Below are 23,624 nucleotides of genomic sequence, written 5' to 3' on the forward strand. Positions count from 1 at the left end.
ACCGTATTCTCCGGATTATAAGACGCTCCAGATACGTATGCTCGGTGTCAATACTTGTAAAGTTCTACAGATCTGGTCACACACACACACCTACCAGACTGTAAGACTCAATAAATGCATCGATAACACGGTCACTGCATCGCACGCTTTCAGATGCGCTTCTGCATCCATCTGGAACAGTCTTCTTTACGATATTATGAAGCCACTTTTAAATAATATGGATTAAAGACTCACTACTTTGGAAATGCGTTTTATGTTTAGTTTGTTGTCCTTCCCCCGGACCTCCGCTTAGCACGGTTGGATACGTACGGTGTGAAAGAAGTTCAACGTACATACAACAGTCTTAAAATACACATTGACGTGCTATGAGGAAGGGCCTTTTAGGGCAGTGTAAATCACGATTATTATCAGTGTGCACCACTGCCAACGCAGGATCACCACATAATTGGTAGGATTATAAGACGCACCCCAACTTTTGCTTTGATGTACAGGTACAGGGAAAACGAACACACTAAAATCAGGTGAATACGGGAAGTCGACATGCACACGGCAGTCTATATGACGCGGTTATGAGATGTTACGATAATGAAGTGTTTGACACACAGACTCATTGTGGCGAGATGTTAACAACCTCGCCTGGTATACAGGAGGTCGTGGGCTTGATCCCGACCCTGGAGTTTGCACGTTCTCCCCTGTGGTCGTGTGGATTTTTCTCCGGGTCCTCCGGTTTTTCGCCTCCACGTTTATAAACATGCGTTTCGAGTTTTTTTGGCTGTTATAAATGTCCACGTGATAAACCACTTCGTTGAGCTACCATGTGGCCATGTTGCTTCTGAAAAAGACCCATATAGCCCAGTGGGCCTTACCTGATAAAATAAATGCTGTCGTTTATTTTATTATCCTTAATAGCCATAGTTAAGCCACTACTGGATGAAGGCCTCCCCAAGCCGCCTTCATCTCCCGATATCCACCCAACAAATGCGCACGAGCTGACTCCATCGCTCCATCTCCTCTGTGAATGATCTCAAGGACGCGTTCCATCCCTTGGCTTCCATCCAATCCCGTCACTCTTCTTGACCGTCTGCCCATCACGCCTTCTGTCCTACGCAGACCCGCACCTCAACACGAATTACGTACAATACAGTTGTACGTAGACGCATACCCATGTAGAAGGACATTCAAAATGCAAGCCATTGCCCTTATATTTTACTGCAGTCACACATAATATTTAAATTCACCATATAGAATCCTCTAGCAGGGGCTGGAGGGTTTATTTAATCGGCTTTGGCATCACACTCCACGGGGGGGCACATTACTTGGTTCGCTGATGGGGATCGTGTTTTGTTTTTAAACTAGTAACTGCTTACCCTGCCCTATAAGTTAAATAAAATGAGCTCCGGGCTGTTACTCATTGGGGGAAAGGGGAAGTTTCGACCATCTGGTCATCATTATCTGGACTCGATTAATTTGTTTATACAATTTTAACCCTTTATAACATTATAATGCACATCACCCACTCATAATTGCCTGTATGTACTCCCATAAGGTCAATACTCTAATTCAGACGAACTTATGAATGACCATTCATCTCAATATCTTTAACCGAAACCGACATAGCCCATGTGCGCGCCCCCTTGCGGTATTAAGTTAGGTTTTGCGGCCCTCACACTGTAATTAATTCCTCTACAATGTTATTAATTTATCCAGTAAAGTCTCACTGAGTCACAGTAATCTTTTTTACGAGGGTCCTGCATTGAGTCTTTATTTTAAGATATTTTTAGCCAATTATTTACGAGTGTTTACACGAGCGACAAAAAAACCCGGAGCAGCCAGATAAAAAAAAACCCACGTGCACCCGAGGGGGGGCAACACTCGATCACCGTACAGATGCAAGCAGATGGAGATTAGTCCACTTGCTATACTGCATCCTCCTCCTGTGGCAAGCCAGGGTATGGCACATCGCCGCTCACCAGAAGGGAGTTTCACAACGCGTGTGCGATCCACCAACCCTCACCTCCACAGTGTTGCCTTACAGAAGTGTGGCCACCATCGCCACCACCCGAAATGTGAACTCAGCTCAAGACGCTGCACAAACAAAATGGGTTTATTTATTTTATACAGAGGGCAAAATGAAAAAGAGGAAGGTCTCGAGCCTAGACTTGAACAGGGAGTAAACAGCTCTTTTGAAAATTAAAACGAGACTCAGTTTCGCACCCGATTACGTATGTATGTTTAACTTCTTTCGCATCGTACGTATGCAACCGTGCTAATCGGAGGTTAAACATACTACTTTGGCTTGACAGTGCGGATGACTAGGGGAAAGGGAGTTCCCGAAGATATTGCGGGCAGCAGAGAAGAATAAGCAACCTTGGATTGTATCGAAGGGTTTACTAAAATAATTTTTATTAAAAAAAACATTGGCCACTGGGGTGGTGAGTGCATACAGGTGAGTGCATACAGGTGAGTGCATACAGGTGAGTGCATACAGGTGAGTAGACTGAGATGAGAGGAGAGAGGCAGGTGCAAGGATACATTCCATGGAGGATCTTGAAGATGGCGAGTGCAATCTTGAAATTAATCGACAACTGTATTGGGAGCTGGTGGATTGATAGGAATATTGGGTTGATGTGGTCTCGTTTACAAGTGTGGGCCATAAGTCTGGAAGTGGCATTTGGATTAATCTGGATATTCTAGAAAATGTATTTGGGTTGGCCCTATAGAAGGAATTTGCAATAGGCGGCATTCATATTGTGTCCCGTGAGAGCAATTCTTCTTAGAACTGTTTTTTTGTGTTTAGTTTGTTGTCCTTCCCCCACACCTCAGATTAGCACGGCTGATTCCGTGCCGTGCAAAAGTTCAACATACATACATAAACTCACACAGAGGTCCTCGAATGAGATAGAGCTCCATAGACTCGCATACTGACCCATAGATTCACACACAGACCTATAGATTCATACAGATACCCATAGACTCACGGAGACCCACAGACTCACACATAGATCCACAGACTCGCACTGAGACCCATAGACTCACACAGACCCATCGTTTGTTGTCCTTCCCCCGCACCTCCGAGTAGCACGGTTGGCTACGTACGGTGCGAAAGAAATTCAACATGCATGCATGAAAGGTGATGAAGGCTAAAGGGTCTCAATGGTAGATGGGGTAAAGAAACAACAATGCGTGAGTTGTTGCCCAGATGGAAGTTGTGCTGACCTGCGTAGTTATAGCACAGTTTATGTGTGGCTGGGTCACATTCTTTAAATACTCCACAATTCTGGGTTTGAACGTGGACTACCTAAGCTTACCATACCGAAATAGAGTGATATTTATAGCAGAGCCCAGTGGCAGTGCACATATTTTCTCTGTTGACCATTGTGGCATGAATCTTTGTTGTATTTATCAAGCACAGTACTTCTACAATATTCAGAGAACTACAGCTAAAGAATGCTATCATAATAAAATGACAGCCCTTTGTTGTACAGTCTCGATAAAGGCCTGCAATTTGTATTATTATTACGTAAAACAAGCAATACAACGCTCGCTCAAGGCCTTTCAACACCGTGCCGTTAATAAGGACCGTGTTGAGCATATTTCATAACGCTCGTCATTGAGGGTTGCAGGGGCAGAGGTGGCAAGTTTAGACATCGCTTGCCACTGATTGGGTGAAACAAGTGGCCGGAAATTGTTCTCGTATCGTGATACCCAAGTGCGCTAACCAACTACGCCACTGCTCCAGCCCTATGCGGGTAAATACCGCGCTTATTTACCAAAAAACACGCGCAGACTTCGCCTGCACGTGTTTCGCCAACGCGTGGAAACACGATATAACGATATCGTGTCATTTCTCAGAGCGTACGGGCGGTAATTAACAACGAACAAGAGGGCACTGCCAAGCACGCGTGTGATTAAGCAGAGCACCACCTTCTGACATGGTACCGGGCAACAGTTTCACCGGTTGCAAAGTCGGATGCAGAGCTATAGTCAATTCTGATTTCATCACCACTCACCCATTTGTAGAGTTTTAACAAGCTGCACAATTTGGTTGTCACGGACCGTTCAAATACCTCCTTTTAATCTTACACTGAAAACATCCACCCCCCCAGCCCATCACCCGACGCCCTGGGGACTGAGTCACTCTAGACACATTCCTGTTGCATGTGTCTTGGCACGTAATGAACGCGCGCGTGTTTCAACTTGCTGGGCACAATCAGCTGGGTCGCGTCCGTCGTTCAGCCACGGTGGTAGAGGTGCGCTTGGTGGCACCGCACGATGAACCCGAGACACTCAGCGTGTCGCTTTCCTTGACTGCCGTGCTCACGTCTGCACCGGTCCGTCCCATCGGAGGGTGACGTGTGGTCACAAATCAAACTCCTTCCCCCCCCCCACCCCAGTGGCGGATGAAGCTAGTGCGGGGCCTGCAGAATATGTTATTATAAAGGGGCCCTAAGTATAAAAAAACACGTAAATATTAAAGCACATCAATGTTTAACTTGCACAGTAAAGTAATTGTATTTTTTTATTTGTTATACAGCCAGATAATATGACAAATCGCGAACCTTAAACACCCAGTCGTTCATAAAAGTTGAAGGCGGTATAGTACTATAGTAATAGAGCAAGTGCAGAATCACTGAACCGGAATTGGTATCTTGAAAGCATTTAGCCCTGGGGCCCTTGAAAGTGCCGCGCCCGTAGCATAATTATGTAGCTACTTTTGCTACGACGATAATCCTTCACTGCTTCCCCCGCAGTTCCGACGAGCGCAGTTAGCTAAGCACGGTGCGATAGACGTTCAAGATATATACAAATAGCCCCCCCCTCCCACGACTCACCCAAAAATTGGTCTTAACTAAATCTGAAGACTTTTTCTGTGCATGGTTTTGGTTGGGATGACGAATCCAAGGGAATAACGATATCCAGTATTGTACACTCAAAATCCGTGCAAAAAACCTACACCTTACTTGCTGTACTTCCCTGTACTGACACTTCACTCGTTGCTACCCAATCCGTTCCTGTAGGTCAATCTCACCTCGGTTAACCCGTAGCACGGGGTCACCAAAATTCACATAGGCCACCATGATCCACAAGTTCCACGTTTCCCGAATATTCTCCGTTAATATAAACGGCGATCCGCGTGCGCGTGACGAATTGTGAAACACGTCCAACGCGACTTGTAAACATCGATAATTAAAATATTTCATGCTGTCCACATCACGTGGACGCGTGCACACAAGAAGACATCATTTGTGGGCTCCATACGTGAAATGCGGGTTTTAATCATCAGGCGCATGCGGCGTGTAACAACTTACTGTAATTGACATTGTTATTTTATTGTTGCTTTTCCACACACATTTGGCTCCATACCAATCAAGAACATCGTCCGCGTTTACCAGAATATTGTAACATGGACAGGCTTACTGTGGTGGGTAGTGTGAATTAAAATGTTCAAACCCTGCCCACTAGCCTTCACTAAATTTCGATTTAAAGCTTTCGTGACTGCAGGGATTCATATTCTTGGTTCTTTCGGTAAAGTCACGTAGAAGGGAAATAATAAAATAATAAAAATAAAATCAATAAAATTCTCACGACGTTTCGATTGCAACACAAGCAATCAGGTGTGAAAACCACAGCAATAATTTTTTTAAACCCACCTGATGATGACTGCTTGTGTTGCAATCGAAACGTCGTGATAATTTTATTGTTTTATTTTTATTCTTTTATTATTTCCCTTCTACGTGGCTTTTCCGAAAGAACCAATAATATATATCATTCACTACTACAGTACTTTGTGTGGCATCAAAGTGCACCTAGCCTGGCACGAGTGTTTTGTGCGATGTTACTGCGACTTGGTCGCAAATGAACGGCTGTTGTTGTGTGTTATGAGCGTGATGATGTTTATAGTGAGCTTGTAGCCAAGTTGCCAAATATGACATTCTATAACCAGGAATCAACTAGGCACGCATAAATATTTTAATTGCATTCTACAAATGCCACCGGGCATTTGTAGAATGAAACATCATCATGATCAACCATGATCAATAAACTGCTGGATAAAGGCCTCCTCCCAACGTGCCGCCATCCTAGAACGGTCCCGTGATGTGATAATCTACATAACATCTGCACAACAGTGGATTTCATCGCTCTCATCTCCTTCACGAGCGTCCTCTCGGACGCGGTTCATTCCTTGACCGCCGCTCCATCGTTACTCCTGACCCTCGGTTATCATCGTCCCTTCTAGCGACGTGTTCCTGCCCACGGGCAGATAAGTACACGGCCCTTACTGGGATATTAACGTTAACTAGAAACGTTATTCATTTCTCTACAAATAACAAATGCTCTATGTAACTATGTTGCCATAGGGCCAGGAGTCCACTTGAGGTCTTCATTTCGCAAATGGTTTCCATGAATTCCGGTAATCACCTCTGGGCATAGTAATCAATAGTGTTGCATTATAGTATGCATGATACAACCCAAGCAAGGGCAATCTGTATAGCCTGCGTCATTGCTTAGCGATGTGGCAAAACATTTCGACACTTCAGAGAGTTGAATCATTCGCTACAACCACAACTGCGTGCCAACGTGAAGTACCCATCACTAACGGCCATTATCTATACACTGTTGGATGAAGGCCTCCCCAAGTTGTGGCCTTTCATCATGATCCTGCGATGTATCAATCCACCAAGCATCTGTGCGCAGGCTGGCTTTCATCGCACCATCCATCCCATCGGTGGGTGTTCTCATGGTTGTGCCCCATTTGTATGGGGAGTGGTGGTGTAACGTTTAGTGTGCCGCACTATAAACCCGGCAACCCGAGTTCGATTCCCGCTCTCGTCTAACACCAATGCCGATTATTTGTATCGGTCCTGGGCCTCCCCTAGGTCGACTCAGCCTCAAATGAGTACCTGGTGTGGTGTGTAAAAATCATGGCCACTGGGGAGACAAAGGCGGTCAGACGTTGTGCTGGCCGCCCACCCTGTTGTGCACCGTTCCGACCTTCATAGGTGCTCGCTAGATTCAGCCGCTTGTCAATGCACTGCCCGCATGGGTCTTTCTATGGGGGGTAATTTTACCAAAGTTTACCACGCTGGAATGTGATGGGCGGGATGCGGGGCGACTCGGACTGATATCACTTGCCAGCGAATTTAGCCGTAGTCCCGAATCGAACTCAGGATTGCGGAGTTCATCGTGCTTACCACTGTGCCATTTAGAATTCAATATTACTAATGCTTAATATGAGAGTAGGCATTTATTAGACACTCACTATAACGGCCACGACACAATATTTACAGCATTTAAAGAAGGCATTCCCGTAATTTAACTTCCTGCAATTCACTGCTACAAGTCACCACGAAGGCGATCGTGCGTGGTGCTGGCCAACTTATCGCCTTTCAAAAACAAATCAACTTGCAAGCCCGAAGATTGCTAATCACGCTCCCTCGTGACATTAAGAGAGCACTAATTACCTCAATTTGTATCAGGGGCCGTTCATAAATGACGTCACGTACCTAGGGGGGGGGGGGGGGGTCAGACATTTGTGACGATGTGTGACGAGGGGGGGGTTTGAGAAATGTGACGTCACATCAAACTGTGCCACTTTAAATAAATATAGACAACACGTTCTACTTAAATTTTGATTTAAAGCTTTCGTGACTGCTTAATTAAATACACTTTTTAATGTTTTCTCCTACAACATCAGAGTGCAGCGGGGGTTAGAGATTTGTGACGTCATATTTGAGGGGGGGTCTGACTTTTTGTGACGCCGTGTGACGATTGGGGGGGGGGGTCAAAATCGTCCAAAATCGCGTGACGTCATTTATGGACGGCCCCTCAGCACACTGGGCCACCCTATCTGAACGTCACGTGATACGTGTTTATAAATCATTTGAGTGGCGCGTGTAACGCCTTAATTTAAATGTACATTTGTAAACTCGTAGAGAGACACCCCGTGGAGTATTGTTGAAAGACATGTTTATCAAGTCACTTCTCTATTCCTATGATCTCAGGGCTCCACAATCTGCTTTCATGTTCACTGAGCTCGTAGCAGACACTTATCTGATGTTTTCGTTAATATGTTTGTGTTGATTCCTTTGTTTATAGGCAAGCTAGAGCCGGCTGAGAGTGGTTAGAGCAATGGAGATCTGATTAGAATGAGATTTAAACGACCCAAACATTTTGCAATACAAATCTAAAATAAAAACGGCATAAAAGTGATACAGCAAAGGATTAAAAAATAGATTAGAAAGAGTTAAACAATAAGCATTTAACTTTGTTAATAATGTTTAAAAAAACCCCAGTGTATTCTAGAAAAGAGGTAATCGAAGCATATTTCTTCAATCACCAGTGCATGCTTAAATCTCAACTCCTATCTGTGAATTGTATTCTAGCCAAAATAAGTGTCACATCTATTTTTAAAATTAAGTATGAACTGTAATTCTATAACTATGTTGAGATGCCAACAGTGTTAAACTGACACAACTGGGGTGGTCTCATTGCAATTTTAACCTTTCCCCCCAACAAGGCCGGATTTAGTAGCATATTTGTGGAGGGCGGTGGGGGGCTGTGTAGGTGGGAGTGGGGGAGCAAACGGGAGATAATTTAGGAATAGGTTTTACCCTTTTAACTGGCACAAAAACTGACACCTTTATTCAAGGCATCATGTTTGCAATAACCACAACACAAGCAGTCAAAATGCAAACAAAAAAGACAACTCTGATAATAATAATATGCACTGTCCTTGAATTTGATTGGTCCACACCCGAGACGGCTTTTCTTAGAGCCTAGTCTCCATTGGTGTTGGACCAGAAGACACCAAAAGGCGTACAACTGGGAGATAATTTGCCCGGGGCAAAAACGTAACAAGGGCCCAAGAAAATATACACTGGATTTTACATGACGAAAAGTGCGACTATTTATTCAGATTATCATTTTGATGCCTTTTCTAAGTGCAATTTCGATTGGAAAATACGTATTAAGACAGTATAGTAGTTTGCTGTTTGCATTGGAGCGTGTCCTGAGAAGTGAGTGTTGGTCTTTTTCTTCCTCCGATCTAACCAGGTGCAAATGATACTTGAATCGGGCCCACTCCTACAATAAATAACTTTAATCATTCTCATGTGATTGTTGGACACTTAAATCCTACAGGCTATCTCGAACGGTAGCTGGGTTAGGGAATGTGCAAACGCAGTTCTGTCAAAAAAGTGTAAGTCGCTCCAAGTGTCCTTGATTCTGACTCTTTAACTCCCCAGCCATCGGGGCCTGGCAGAGTTTGACTCTTGGCAGAGTTTTGACTCCTGATATCGGATTCCTTAACATGTGGGCACCTGGAGTAATGCCAAACAGTTCAGCATTGACATATGTTCCCGGTGAAATGCCCACTCTCATTTTTTTAACGCTGCCCGTTTTATGTTAACGCAACTCATTGCCAGCACGTATGTACAGTATATGCACACTACACTGGCAGCCAAATGTTAAGGTAGTTGCTTTTTTAGTATAATTAAACACTATGGAGCTTTTAAACCCATATTTAAGCCAATTGGTGGTTGGCACAGTGCACTATAAACCCGGCAACCAAAGTTCGATCAATAGCCAAAACTGGCATCAGTGGCCAGGGCCGTCCATAGGAAGGTGTGGGGTCCAAGTCAAATCCCACTGTGTGGGTCCCCCCGACGCCTTCAAACGAAACCGTAAGTTTCATCATGGGACAGTAAGTATTAAAACCGTAAGCATAACATCTGACACCGTGACGTCGAAGCGTGCCCCCCCCCCCCCCGCAAAGCGCGGGACCCGGGGCATTCGCCCCCATCCGGCGTACCCAAGGAACGGCTCTGTCAATGGCAAGTGCTACGCAAGCTGGTCCTGGGCTACACCCCACCAACCATCCCACTCCCCATCCACCACCCTCTCACTGACCAGCATAGTGCGGTCGGCAAACAACTCCCATGGCTGACATGGCTTTGGCAGAACCGTTGTCCAGTCGTGGATTGATAAGAGCTATACATTATTATGAGCATTATTTCAAGGGCACATGGAGACCACAAGTCTATATTATTTGGCAAGCGTGACCTGCGTGTAAATGGAAAGATCGTATAGCAAAGAGGTAGGTTCCAGACTGCAAATTTTTTTTTACAAACATAATTTTAAGAACGATAAGAACATTAAACGGAATCCATAGCGGTATCCAAGATAAACATAATTTGCATCAGCTGTGTTTGAAGGTATTAGCTCGTTTGCTTAACAGCTGCCTAATTCCTGCAAAGGGCAGTTACTGTGTTGAGTCGCTGGCTGACTGCCAGATTTTGGGAGGCCCTTTTTGGGATGCTTGACCAAGACATTTAACCACTTGGGAGGAAGGTGCTTTTATGTGCGGGAGGAAAGTTGGGTGGTCAGAGAAAACCAACATTATATACCAGAGAACTCTTAAACTCTACACTGATAAGAAAGCGTATACCTCCTTGCTGTACACGCCATCATATTCCAGCAGGCGAGTGTCTCACACGCACGCTGGTTCCATTTTTGCATAGGCCACCAACTTAATTTTGCAAATGGCCGGATTGCAGGCACTTTAAACGCAAGGGATCTTTAAACACAAGAGAGACAGGCCTATTTTCTTGAACTCTAGCCATGCATGATGTCACTTATCCATGAGATTTTGCTTAGTGTGACTTGTTTCCATGGCATCTTTGCCAGCTTTATTAGGGCTGAAACATCCCGGCCATGCTATTTTAAGCTCGAATGTTAAAACTTGGAATTCATATTTCACTTGAAAACTTTTCTGCTTCATACCACACTCATGCGGATGGTCAAGACATTTTCAATGTGTAGCTTTTTAGAGAATACACTTACACGTACAGTACACTTTGTATTATTACAAGTAACCGTTATTGGGCTTTAGCATGGCACTCTTTAAAACAACTATCGGAAAATGTTATATTTGGGTGGCGCGTTGGTACTTGTTTTAAGCACTGTGCTATGCACTCGACGAACTGAGTTTAATTCCGGTGACTCACATCGTCAACTGGTATCTAACATGGAAGTGAAACCCTCCATTTCAACAACTCACACTGACGAGCATGTGGAGTTGTAATTAAATAACCCCATGGCCACAATGGTGTGTGGAGAGGCCTTCATCCAGCAATGGATTGTAAAAGAGATTACATTACTATTCGTTCATGAGTGATGTTTTGCCAAAAGGAACCTTCTCGAGAAAAAAAGCAATCCCATTTAGCACCGTATGCCATCGCAGTTCAGTATGATTTTAGTATTTGAATTGCCCGCCACTGCATTATATGCATGTATAAAAAGCGAATTATTCTAGTGTGCTCTGCGCTGTATAACTAAAATATGAAAATCAGATTGTGACCCAATTACATCGGTCGTCAAGCAGAGCCATTGCAGAGCAATTACATGCAGGGCAGTAGAACGGCCCGCCCCTTCTTGCCTTTCTCGACGGTGGGATTTACCAGCAGTCAGTCGACTTAAATAAATAACTGCCCGCACAGAAAAAGTGCTTCTAAGTGCCATAAGGGGAGTGAATTCAGAGTTCTTTGTGAGCGTACATAATAATTGAACAGAAACTCCGGATGTGCCATTGTTGAGTATTTTAAGACGTTGAGTCCAGCGTTTGCAAGCAGTATTTGTTATATTTATAAACTTTTACCCATAATATTCACCGAGTGGCAACATTTTTTGTTCCAAGAGGATCCTGAATCTCGATGTTTGGCCAATTCCATTGTGTTTGGTCATGTGGCAGGAAACCGGAGTACCCAGAGATATCCCACACATACGTGGGGGTTTGACACTCACAACTCGATATGGAACTAGTCTTTTGCCCGTCCAAGGACGGGTGTATTGCAGTAAATCTGAAACTCGCAAGCGAAAATCAGACCGCGACGTGATATTCATTGCATCAATTCGTGTGCAATTTGTAGGGGCGCGGTGACACAGACCTATTTCATTTAAAGGTTTATAATCCCTTGTTCATCATGACGTCCTTTTTACTTCGATGTCTCAACAGCGTCACGGAGATCACGTGACGTGAGGGTTCTGCCTTTGTAGTGAGGGTTGTGAGTTGACGCCGAGGAGGGGGGAGGAGGTGCCTCGCCCCCCCCCCCATGTGGAGTGACGTCACCTGCTAATTAATATTAATTGAGAGGGGTGCTCCATGTGGAGGACGTCACCTGTTCACGATTATTTAATGAGGGGGGCTGTTCGATGTGGAGTGACGTCACCTGCTCATAATTATTAACGAGGGGTGCTCCATGTGGAGTTGCGTAGTAATTAGTGTAGTTAGCCTGGTGGTCACCAACCTTGGCTGTTAAATAAATGTGCCTCCAAATGTATGTCTGCGACTCAGTTGAACTCACTATAATAGTAGTAAATGGATAGGTTCAAGAAAAAATGTATGCCCTGCGATCTCCTGGCCAACTCACCGCCCCAGCGTACAAAAACATTATCAAGCAATCTCCCATTAAAACATCAAACCAGGCTCAAGGATGGGGAGGAGGATGGAGAGGATGGGGAGGAGGATGGGGAGTGGGAAGAGGAGGATGGGGGAGGAGGATGGGGAGGGGGGAGGAGGAGGAGGATGGGGAGGGGGGAGGAGGAGGATGGTAGTAGATGAATGTGTGTGGTCCACACACTTACTCGACAGTGTGGTTAAATATATGTGTGAAGCGTTGAGTGCTATCCCAAGTTTCCTCTGAGTACTCCACATCAGAATATTTAGACTGGAGGAATCCGATGAGTTATAAAGCTCGTTTGCAAAGATCTTCCTCTATCTGGCCAAAAACCAAAGCTGCTTGGGCATGCCTGGCTACGTGACTAACAGCCTCGCCTGCGGGAGGAGCTCACTCAAGGTGGGACTGACTGTGACACATGCTGCCTATAACACAGACTGCTGGGGCTAATGCTGTTAGCGAGCCGGAAAGGTAACACGAGGGAGTGGGTGGGTGGCCAGCACCACGCCCGACCGCCTTTGTCTCCCACCCGATGTTTACTACACACCGCACCGAGTATCATTTGAGGCTGAGTCGACCTAGGAGAGGCCCAGGTCCGGTTCACATTCATCCAACACACACAGAAACACGCCCCCAAGCCACGCCCCAGTCGCATCACGGATGACGAGCGGGTGGACTCACGCCCCCTTGGCGCTGACGTCGCGCGCACGCGCGCGCGCCACTGACGCCTGACGCGCGTGCGTGGCGGAGGATGAAGGGGAGGGGGCAGGAGGAGGGGGTGGAGGATGGGGAGGGAGGGGGGAGGAAGATGGGGGGGATGGGGAGGAGGAGGATGGGGGGGGGAGGATGGGGGGGGGGAGATGTGGAGGGGGGTGATGGGGAGGGGGGTGAGGGGGATGATGAGGAGGGGGGAGGGGGATGATGGGGAGGGGGGAGGGGGGATGATGGGGAGGGGGATGATGGGGAGGGGGGATGATGGGGAGGGGGATGACGGGGAGGGGGGAGGGGCTCCCTCTGTGTGTAGGCGGAGCTCCGATTGTCGGGGCTGAACTTTGGAATTTTCCACACGGAATGAACGCAGCGCTCTATAAGCTTTGCAGCCTTGAGCATCGGAGAGCCATAACACAGATGTGTGTGTGTCGTCTTCGATCTCTCTCCCTCGCTCTGTGTCCCACCACCGCTGCAGTCACAAGGGCGAACAATTGCCAAACATTGTCGTCTCACAACGGCGGTATAGCGACATCCGGCACGGCGTTGTTGTTCAGTGTTTAGTTCAAGTGCATGGGGACAGCAGCAGCAGCAGCAAGTTAGCTTTGAAGACAAAGTGGGAAGAAGCGTATACGTACAGTCGTCTTCTGTATGCCCATTATTATTAGTGTCGTGTATTCGGCTCAGTCGATTACCACCGCGACCACCACCACCTTACCACCTTTGCTTGCAGATCGGACTTTTAATACGTTGCGATTGAGTGTTGGTCCGTTCTAAATTGAAATAGCTGGGCAGAGAAGTATTTCAAATAACCTGCACGTGAATCGAAGCTCACCATCGTGTGTTTTGGCTTTCAATACGGGTAAGAGCAACATTTATGTATTTCTTGTAAAATGTACATTGTTTGCAAAGCTTTATCGTACTGTGTGTGTATATAATGCCATTGTATCTATTTGTCTATTGCAGTTATTTTTTTTCTGTCATAAGATTACAAAAGTGTTTAATTATGCATTCTTCAAATTACTGTGTCCGTGGCAAGAATGCATGACCCAGTCTGCTAAAATAACTACTGCCAGATGGCTTTACGTGATGCACTTAAGCCTGCTATACAGTACACTATCATACATACAGATGCTCATTGATTGTAATGCAAATTTATTCTCGCAAATGGTCAATGCAGACATAATTAACGATAGCCAGTAAACCTGATGTGATTAACTGTGGATTGAGCCTGCCCGTGACATTGAATCCATCTGTGCAGAGCTTTTGAGTGTTATCCCCTTGCAATGCGCTCGTTCATGGTATTATTGGCCAACCATCCCGTCTGTTGTAGCAGGGACCGCCTGAAATGTCATCCTCGAGGCTGAAATGAGGCAATTACTCGGTAAATAATCTGAATTATCAAATTGGCGTATTGTATCGATTACGAGGACGTTGATGGGCGATTGGGCGGTGACATTGCCTTGCTGTAACGCTGTTGGTGCTTTGTGTGCAAACGGTCACGGTTCAAACCCAGCGGCCGCCCCGATTATTACTACAGGTGGTCAAGCGCCGCCGCTCAGTCTAATACTGCGGTGCCGTCGGCTTCACAGAGAACGTTGAAGCTCTCCTGACGTCATTTGCACGAGTGGACCAGCATCCGTGTCCAAATTTGTCGATTTCGAAACCTACCACGCACATAATTGAATTGGGATTATGGATAGCAATCATTGCCCTGTGCTGACAGACTAATGACCCAGGTCACTCTTTAAAATGATACTTGGTCTCTTGAGTTGTCACCTGGTTAAAACAAAAATAAACAAAACTAAGCCAAACATGGCACAGAAATTACTTTTGACTTTTGCCCGTTACGTTTATTCCTTTACAATTGGTTTGCTGATAAGATAAAACGGTTTATGTACCACACATGTTGTAAACCCCCATCTCCCCACCACGCACTATGCCCCTCCCACCCAGGATGTACATTCCAGTCTACTCCTGGGGCTACTCTGACAGCACAACTGCGATGCCAAGCGTGGGTCTGCAGGACCTGCCGCTAAATCTCGTCGTCTTTGCCACCGGCTCGGCCGTGTTCGTCTTTGTTCTGAGCCTCATTTTCTGCTGCCATCTCGTAAAGTAAGTGCCAACAACACATACCCACCACTCACCCATGCAATTACACATATACAGACACACACACATAGAAACGAATAAACACACAAATAATAACATGTGTGTATCATTAATTTCTCCGGTAACACGATATCAGCTTTGTCCATTTGCCTCTTGGCGTTCCAAGCTTTGCACTAATTTCATCAAAGAGACCCAGACAGTTGAAACTGGTCCAGAATTTTCTTGCTTAATTGCTCCTCGATAATGACACCATCTGGCTGAGAGTTTTTTTTGCTTAAACATTTCAAAATAAGACCCACACGATTGCAACTGGTGCAGAGATTGCTTGCTAAAAAAAACAACTTATGGATAATGGATTAAATATAGAGAAATTAACGGAAATAGATGTGTTTATTTAAATAAATGATGCACAACTCGGATCGGTCCATCTGTCATCATCAACGTTTTTGAAATGTTTGAATGGACGTCGTCGGTTTTGTGCTCAACTTCTCTGCTGGTATCGGAAATTCTAGTTTTCTATGACGCTGTGGTTGGTGACTACTGTTATAGTGCCAGTATCGTTGGAGGCTCTGCTGGGTGGAATATTATATACTGGGCTTTGTAATGTTCCAGTCCATTCACCCTGCCACAGTCCTACTTTTCACATTCACTAATCGCCATTCAAATGCACGTGAAGGCCTTATAGATTGCAGATCCCTATATGGCAGTGGGTGGAAGTGGAATACGTTGAGCTGTTGTGGCTTGTAATTTAAAGGAATTTTGGAAATCCTGGGATGAAGGTAATGCACACCCAGCAAACACTCCGCATTGGGCAATGGTGGCTAAACATTGGTCAAAACATCATGGCATCTGCGTATACAATATAACATTAAACATTTTAAATCGCAAGGCAGATGTTACAGCAACATTGTTAGCCACATGTGTGATGTATAAATGGGGTTAAACATATTCTGTGGTGATGCTGCTGCTGCGTTGGCAGTGGTGAGCCATTATACATGACAAAAAAACACTCAACAATAACACTGCCTTAAAACGAAAACTATACTGTAAAAGGAGATGTTTTGGCCAATAACCCTTATTTCTAGCACATAAAGTACGTGGTATAAATGAGGTTGGTGGGTGTGCACGTTACATTGAATTGTGCAGAGGTTCCCTGCGTAACGAATTGTTGAACTTTTTTAGCCACAATCCTCGTGACACCGCAAGGAGGAGGGGCTTGGCCTGGCATGCATTCACATAGATCAGTTTCTTCCTTAAGCAGCGTGCCATGGCACACCAGTGTGCTGCTATGGCGACAGGTCCAAGGTGTGCCTCGGTATTTGAAGAATACAGGAAAGTAAAGAACCCGTCACTGTTTGGGAGCCGGGACATTGGAACTCTCCATGCCGTTCAGTGGCTGATCCAGCCCCCCATCCCCACACCTCCCGCCCTCCGCTCGTTTTGGTCGCGGTGCAGCATGGCATACAGACCTCAGCCACCACCCCCAGGCCCTCTCAACTCCCTCGATGGGACACTTTCGCAATTAGGCAGACACGAAGACACACACGGCAGACATGGGGGGGGGGGGCACTCACACACTCGCGAATACACAGGCGCAGTTGCATTCGTGAGCAGTAATACGACGGTACAGCGGATACCCACACGCAACGCGCCAAGGTGATTGTTGGGTTCGGCGTGCCGCGAAAATCGGGAAAACTCGAAAGTGAGTGTCGTGGAATGAAATAAGGTTGAGAAGCACCGATGTAGATCGCCTACAGGCGACGAGCCGGCTCAATGAGTTATATCTCACGCGACAGAATGGCTTGGGCACAAGAGAGAAGGGTAAGGGGTTACGTGTACCACGAGTTCAATGCAAGTGACAGGCGCTGCTGCTAATGCGGATTACTCATCGGCGCTGTGTTTATATTTATATGCAATGCTGCGCGGTGGAATATTACCGGGGCTCTTTGCCTGTGATCTCGCTCAACTGAGCAGAGAGCCTCGGTAAAGATCGACAGATGGTTGCTGAGGCTTTTGTTTTTTTTGCCCAATTTTGCAGTGGGCACGCTGTTTGGGTGTGCTCGCAAGGTCACCGTGGATACGCGGACGCGCGTTTTTCGCACGGAATGTTTATATTTGAAAGCGACCGAGAAAATGCAGCTCGCGTGCAAAGCAGCATCACGTTGTATTATTTTCAAGGAATAATTTGGCCATTTGATTGATTTGCTGTGTTGAAATTGTGTACGTTTGCTTTGACAAGACAGCAACTTTCCTTTAAAATCGTGGCTTCCTCAGCAGGGCATATAAAGTAACAGTACACCCAAGAACGTTATACTTGGGTGTACGTTTTAAAGGACACACCCTATAAGGGGCGTGTTATTAAACATCAATTACAATAGCAGCACACACACACGTATGCCCCCTAATTTAATTTCCTTACACATCATATGCACGATCCGTGCCGCCTGCCACGGCCGATGGCAGCTTTGTAAATACAAAATCGATTGGGAAAACAAACAAACAAACAATGATTACGCGCACGCCAGAGCCTGCAACTATCACAACATAAACCCCAGGACGGGAAATGTACACGTGGGCGAGCACGTGCTCGGGAGGAGGTGGTGGTGGGGGTGGGGGGTCTCACGTTGCTCCATTTAACGCAACGGATGAGCGGGGCTCTGCAGCGTCTCTCCGTCTCTGCTCCAAGGGCTCGCTGGCACCACACTCGCACTGCGAAAGGGAATCCACCACTCGTGGGTCCCATCGCGTCTCCGAACGAGTTGGAAATTTCCATTCGGTGCGTCACACCACCACCACCAGCAGCAGCAGTAGCACCCCCACCTCCCACCGACACTGCCCAGACCTGGACAGACTTTAACTACTCCAGTGTGTTAAAAGAAAAGGTGTTTACCCCTTTGTGGCAATAAAACAAGGAGGTGTTAAGATGTTCAAAGACCAAATAGAAACCTTTTGTTGCAAGTAATCAAGGCTGCATTAACCGCACGTGCTTGTGGTGAACATGCAAACGAAGGTGCTGTGATAATAATGTGTGGCATTGTCTTTGAAACCGATTGACCTACATCAGAGACAGAAAGCTTTCTTTAGGGCCTGGTCTCGCGAGCAGTGTCAGTAGACCAGAGAACGACGCCAAAAGGCGAAGAAAACACTGCAAAGACGATGCACGATCAGATAGCATTTACGGTACTCCAGTTATAATTTAATGTTTACGTTACAAAGGGGCTCTTACCCCAACCTCACCCCCGCCTCCCCCAATGTTGCTACATCGCAATAGAAGATGCACGTTCAAGCTGCCGCCCGTGAGCTGCTCCTTATTTAAAGCCCCATCGTATTTAAGATGAAAACTCGTTCCCCCCCCCCTTTTATTGTAACATTCCACGGGAGACCACCACGACCACCACCACCACCACGAGCGAGGCCCCCCCATCTCTGGCGTTGTTCGTCAGCGATGTTGCCGGAAGTGAATGACGTCACCCAACCGGAGCCGTTCGAGAGCCGCCTCTTACGTGCGCTTAGAAAGGAAAGATACTCAACGCATTGGTGAATAACGCTTTAAAAACCAAAACGTCTCAACCTTTCTAAGGCAGTGTTGAGTTTGTGTGTGTGTGTGTTTGTGTGTTTTCGTGTTTTTTTTAGCGGGAGTGCAAACGGTTAGGGAGCTGCGCGCTCCGAACCCGGCGACACTTGAGTTCGATTCGGGCTCACGGCCAACACCCAGTGACGGTGATCTTGAACCACTCCTGGGGGGGGTCCCCTCCCTCCTGGGGGGGGTCCCCTCCCCCCTCCCCTAGGTCGTGTCAGCCTCGAATGAGTTCCCGGTGCGATGTGCGGTTAAACATCGCCACTGGGAGAAGACAAAGGCGGTCGGGCGTGGTGCTGGCCACCCACCCTCGTGTGCCTTGCCGGCTGGCTAACAGCATTAGCCCCAGCAGTCTGTGTTACAGGCGACACGGGGGGGGGGGGTCTTTGTTGTTGTGCTCCACTGCCACTTGCAGTATCTTACCTATTTAAATTGTCACGTACTATATAGCACGCGTAATTCCTGCGTGGCCCACGGCAGCAGCTAGGCTTGCATAGAATGTAAGTATTTAATTTGAAAATGTTTCTTTAGCTTTGATAAACGCCTTTAAATACGGGGATGCCAAAACGCATAAAAGATGTAAATTCTGTACAGTATAGTACTTGAAAAAAAACTTTTGAAAATGTATTAAATGGTTTAGCCTCTCTAAAATGCATTTTAATTAAAGACGTGTACAAGGGTTGATCCAAGATACGGTATTCTGTCCCTTGCTAACATTAGTTAGGGTTAGGGCGATTGTGTTGTAATTATGTATAGTGTATTGTATATAACATCCAAAACAATTATTACATCGCAAAGTTGTGGGAGATGGTAACGGCTTGAATGAGACATCCATCCAGCAGTGGATTGACCATAGATGATGATAGGAATCGATAATAAACATTTCTTCTACAAACAATGTAATCTTGACTTAAAGCTTTCGTGACTGCAGGAATTCATACTCTTTGGGTCTTTCGGTAAAGTCACGTGGATAGAAAAATAATGGGAAAAAAATCACGACGTTTTGATCGCAACCCAAGCAATCGTCTTCAGGTGAAAAAGACACAGCAGTTCACCCGTTGTATTGTTTCACCTGAAGACGATTGCTTGTGTTGCGATAGAAACGTCGTGATTTTTATTATTATTTTTCTTCTTCTATCTTCGTGACCTTACCCAAAGACCCAAAGAGTATAAACAATGTAATACCTATATTGTGATCTTAAGATGCAATATACTAACTCCTGGGAAGTAAAGCACAAATAACCATGTGAATTACATTCACTGTGGGTTACCATTGTACCTGGGTTATCATAAAAGCAATGTAGCACATCAACGCTCTTGCAATTCCTTTTTCATGCCCTCTACTGCCCACTTCAGGTTTTCCACTTTCGTTCCAATCCGATGTAGAAATATATTACTGCTTTCATGAGCCAAGAATGTCTGTGTGTAACGCGCGTGACGTCACTCCACGTTGGCCAGCCCTCACTACAAAGGCAGAACGCTCACGTCACGTGATCTCCATAACGCTGTTGAGACATCGAAGTAAAAAGGACGTCATGATGAACAAGGGATTATAACCTTAAAATGAAATACCGGTAGGTCTGTGTCATCGCACCCTTACAAATTGCACACGAATTGATGCAATGACTATCATGTCGCGGTCTGCTTTTTGGTTGCAAGTTTCAGATTTACTTCAATACACCCGTCCTTGGACGGGCAAAAGGCTAGTTTTACAATAAATAACTTGCAGCCCTTCGTCAATCAACTGCTGGGTGAAGGCCTCCTCATTCTACTGTGTGGGGCATGAGGGTTATTTGACCACACTTATCACAGGCTGGTGAAGGGGTGTGGTACCCAAGAACCTCTCACGTGTCAGTCGCCGCTGATTTAAGCCGTGAACTGGCAACATACTTCGGTTGCCAAACACCTTGCCTGCTGTCGCCGATAGTTTTACCCCCCTTATCTGAGAATAGCACACTCGTTCACTGCGACTTGCCACAAATCTGGTGCGAAGTTGTTCAACGCATGATATGGTCCCAGTGACTCGATTCAAGCGGCACTTTAGGTTGAGTCTCGGGTAAGCAATTATGTTATTAAAAGCACCTTAACCTCGGAGATGAGTTTGTGTGGCTTGCTCAGAAACTAATTGTCCTTGCATTGTGTAATCATATAACAGTAATGTAGGGTACTTTTCGATAGCAGTGACGCATCTGCAGAAGTGTGTCACAGGATTGAGCAATGTTTTCATTGGTTCCATGTGGTCTCTTTTTTTGCGCAATTGCTAACTGTACTTTTGTTTTTTTTCTAAGGCTGTGTGACTCTTGTTGATAAACTGAGTTGCTGTGGTCCGCAGTGGCAGTTGTTAACTTGGATCAAGTGAGAGTTCCCAAGGGGGGTTCAGTGCAAGGCAAGGGGAATGTTCGAGAGGCTCTGGTGCTTTAAGGGGCTTTCTGTGTGACCGTTGAACTTCCCGTGATGGGTTTGTTTAGTGTGCGTTCTGGCGGGACATTGCCAGGAATATGGGAAACCACCTATTCCTGTGATAATGACCAGATGTCCGTGAAAACGTAATTTTTTTAAACTTTTCGAACGCACTGTTGCTGTGTTGGTGATGATATCAATTACACCATTATAATTAACTGTATAGTATTCGTAACGTTGGGTAGGGTGAGGTCGAAATGGGGTGGGGTTTGGTGGGAAGAAGTGGGATGGAGCGATGGCAAAGTGGTTCGTACACTCTGCTACGAACCCTGCGACTTGAGTTTGTTTCCTGGCCATGGCTAAGATCGGTGCCAGATTGATGTCTAAATTGGGTAACCGACCTGTACTGGTCAGTGCGGTGAAGCATTGCAAAACAATCCTCAAGACTCGGCACTGTTTGTTGAGGACTTCATCCAATCGTGGCCAAAAGGGCCGCACAGTATACTTATTATGAATACTAATTATTCCATTCACAACGTGCATACACGAAAGACGACGTTTAAGAAGAGAACACCGCTACACAATTGAGTCACTTTTTTTTGTTGAATTAGAGATAGAATATGTACATTTTTTAAGTTAACGTCGTTTCCGCGTATTCTTTTTCCTCTCCAAACCGATCTCTTTTGAGGGCAGGCAATGCGAGGACAGCTGCGGAAATCGAAACCACACGCGCGCGGTTGCCGTGTCACATGGCCGAATGGTGCACAATGCATGTGCTTTGTGTCGGGAGCTTCAGTGTTGTAATTGTTACGTGGGTAATACATGTTTATTTTTTTGCAATATTGTCATTGTCGACAGCTGTTATGGACCTTTGATTTTCACATGTTCCGCTGTACTTGGATTGCTCTGACTCTGGGCTGCCTTGAAATAAAATAGTCACTATGGGCTCTCACCTGGCTGATGAATTGATAAATGAATGAAATATGTTGTTAAACACAGTAATTTGCCACATTGTGTGCGTGGTGAAACAATGCATCCCAGCCATTCTCTTCCGACCAACGCATGAAGAGCTCTCCACCTCGTTTCGATAGTGGGGTTCTCTTTTTAAACCATACTTCACCAAGCTGGTTTGTTTTGGGTTGGTGAAAGGAAGGAGTGGGGTTCAGGACCAGTTCTAATCTCACTTGGCACAGATACTGCACTTTAACGTAGCCTTGCATTTAAAATTGCTTTCGTTGTTGAAAAAAATCCTTTAACAAAGTGTAAAAATGCTAAGTTTGAACAATGTTTGGCTTAAAATTTTACGAACAACTTTGAACATTATTTACCCCCACAATAATGACTTAATTTTCTTTGACAATATTCACATTTGTATTAAATTTATCACAAATCAAATCTAGGTTTGTAAACGTATAAAGTTTGTAAACATTTTGTTGTACAGTATTTTAAATTTATTCACGCAACCCAGGCCAACCTTGCAAAACAGGACAAGCATCATGTGTCTCAATGAGGCCTGTTTTTAATTTAATGGTTAAATAAAGACGACAGGATACGACTAACACATGCGACTACATCTAAGACCGCGCAAATGTCTGTAAAAGGCTAGCTGCAGCCTTTATAATTACACCACTGCAGTATGAACTTTTACATTGTTTCCACTTTCCACATTAACCTTTTATGGGATCCCTTGTCCGAGTGGAGAGAATGGTGTTGTATGGGAAAGGCCATACAATGTTATACCCCCATGTGGCGCCACGTGAGGTTAAAGGCTGGAAGCTGGTGCGGGCTGACTAACAAGCACGTGCCATGGCTCTCTGTGGGACTTTGAACTGTTGGCTCGGGGAAAATTTCGATTTTATGAAGTTAGAACTAAATGACGACTTCAAAGTGTAAATTTAACACTAATCAGGTGGCTTCTGAAAATCCTAGGACTCCACTCAAGCATTTGCATTACTTGTTATGCATTTTGCTGCCAACTGCATTGCCTGAGCCTAAATGCCCTTTTCATTAAGCAGCCTTTATTTTTGAATAGTCATAATGTGGCATTTTTTAGAATTTGAAAAGGGAGCATTTTATCCTGGAAAACTTGCGTCTATATGAGGATCATGAATACATTTGCATTGCAAAATATTGCAATGGTAAATCTGAGTAAAAATGTGGTTATACAGTACTGGTTTTGTAGTTTGGGCAGTTTTTTTACACAAATTAAGGTGAGACAAGGTTGGCTTTCAGAAGGGCATTAAGATTGTTGGTATCAGTTCATGGTTAATATTGGCTGAAGTTAATAGCCAGAGAACAAACAAAAAAACACCTCATGAACGACTGATTTTTCAGTGGCCGACTTCAATATACCGCACGTCGAGAGAATAATG

General features: G+C 45.4%; 1 protein-coding gene across 3 annotated transcripts in view; it reads left to right on the plus strand.

Annotated features, from left to right (window-relative positions):
• The window catches only part of LOC116941288 (RING finger protein 24-like), a 39,232-nt gene that overhangs the window by 1,703 nt on the left and 13,905 nt on the right, over positions 1 to 23,624 (plus strand). For 2 of the 3 annotated variants that reach the window (XM_032952178.2, XM_032952175.2), the window contains exon 2: positions 15,120 to 15,278. In XM_032952178.2, coding sequence (XP_032808069.1) covers positions 15,121 to 15,278 — 158 coding nt within the window. In that variant the 5' untranslated portion in view covers position 15,120. Of the gene's footprint in view, positions 1 to 13,486; positions 14,026 to 15,119; positions 15,279 to 23,624 lie in introns of those variants that run through there. The other variant, XM_032952177.2, reaches the window with a different exon arrangement.

Source organism: Petromyzon marinus, chromosome 11 (genome assembly GCF_048934315.1).
Source record: "Petromyzon marinus isolate PM22_M1 ecotype Great Lakes invasive population chromosome 11, UKy_Petmar_22M1.pri1.0, whole genome shotgun sequence".
In the NCBI taxonomy this organism is placed as follows: Eukaryota; Metazoa; Chordata; class Hyperoartia; order Petromyzontiformes; family Petromyzontidae; genus Petromyzon; species Petromyzon marinus.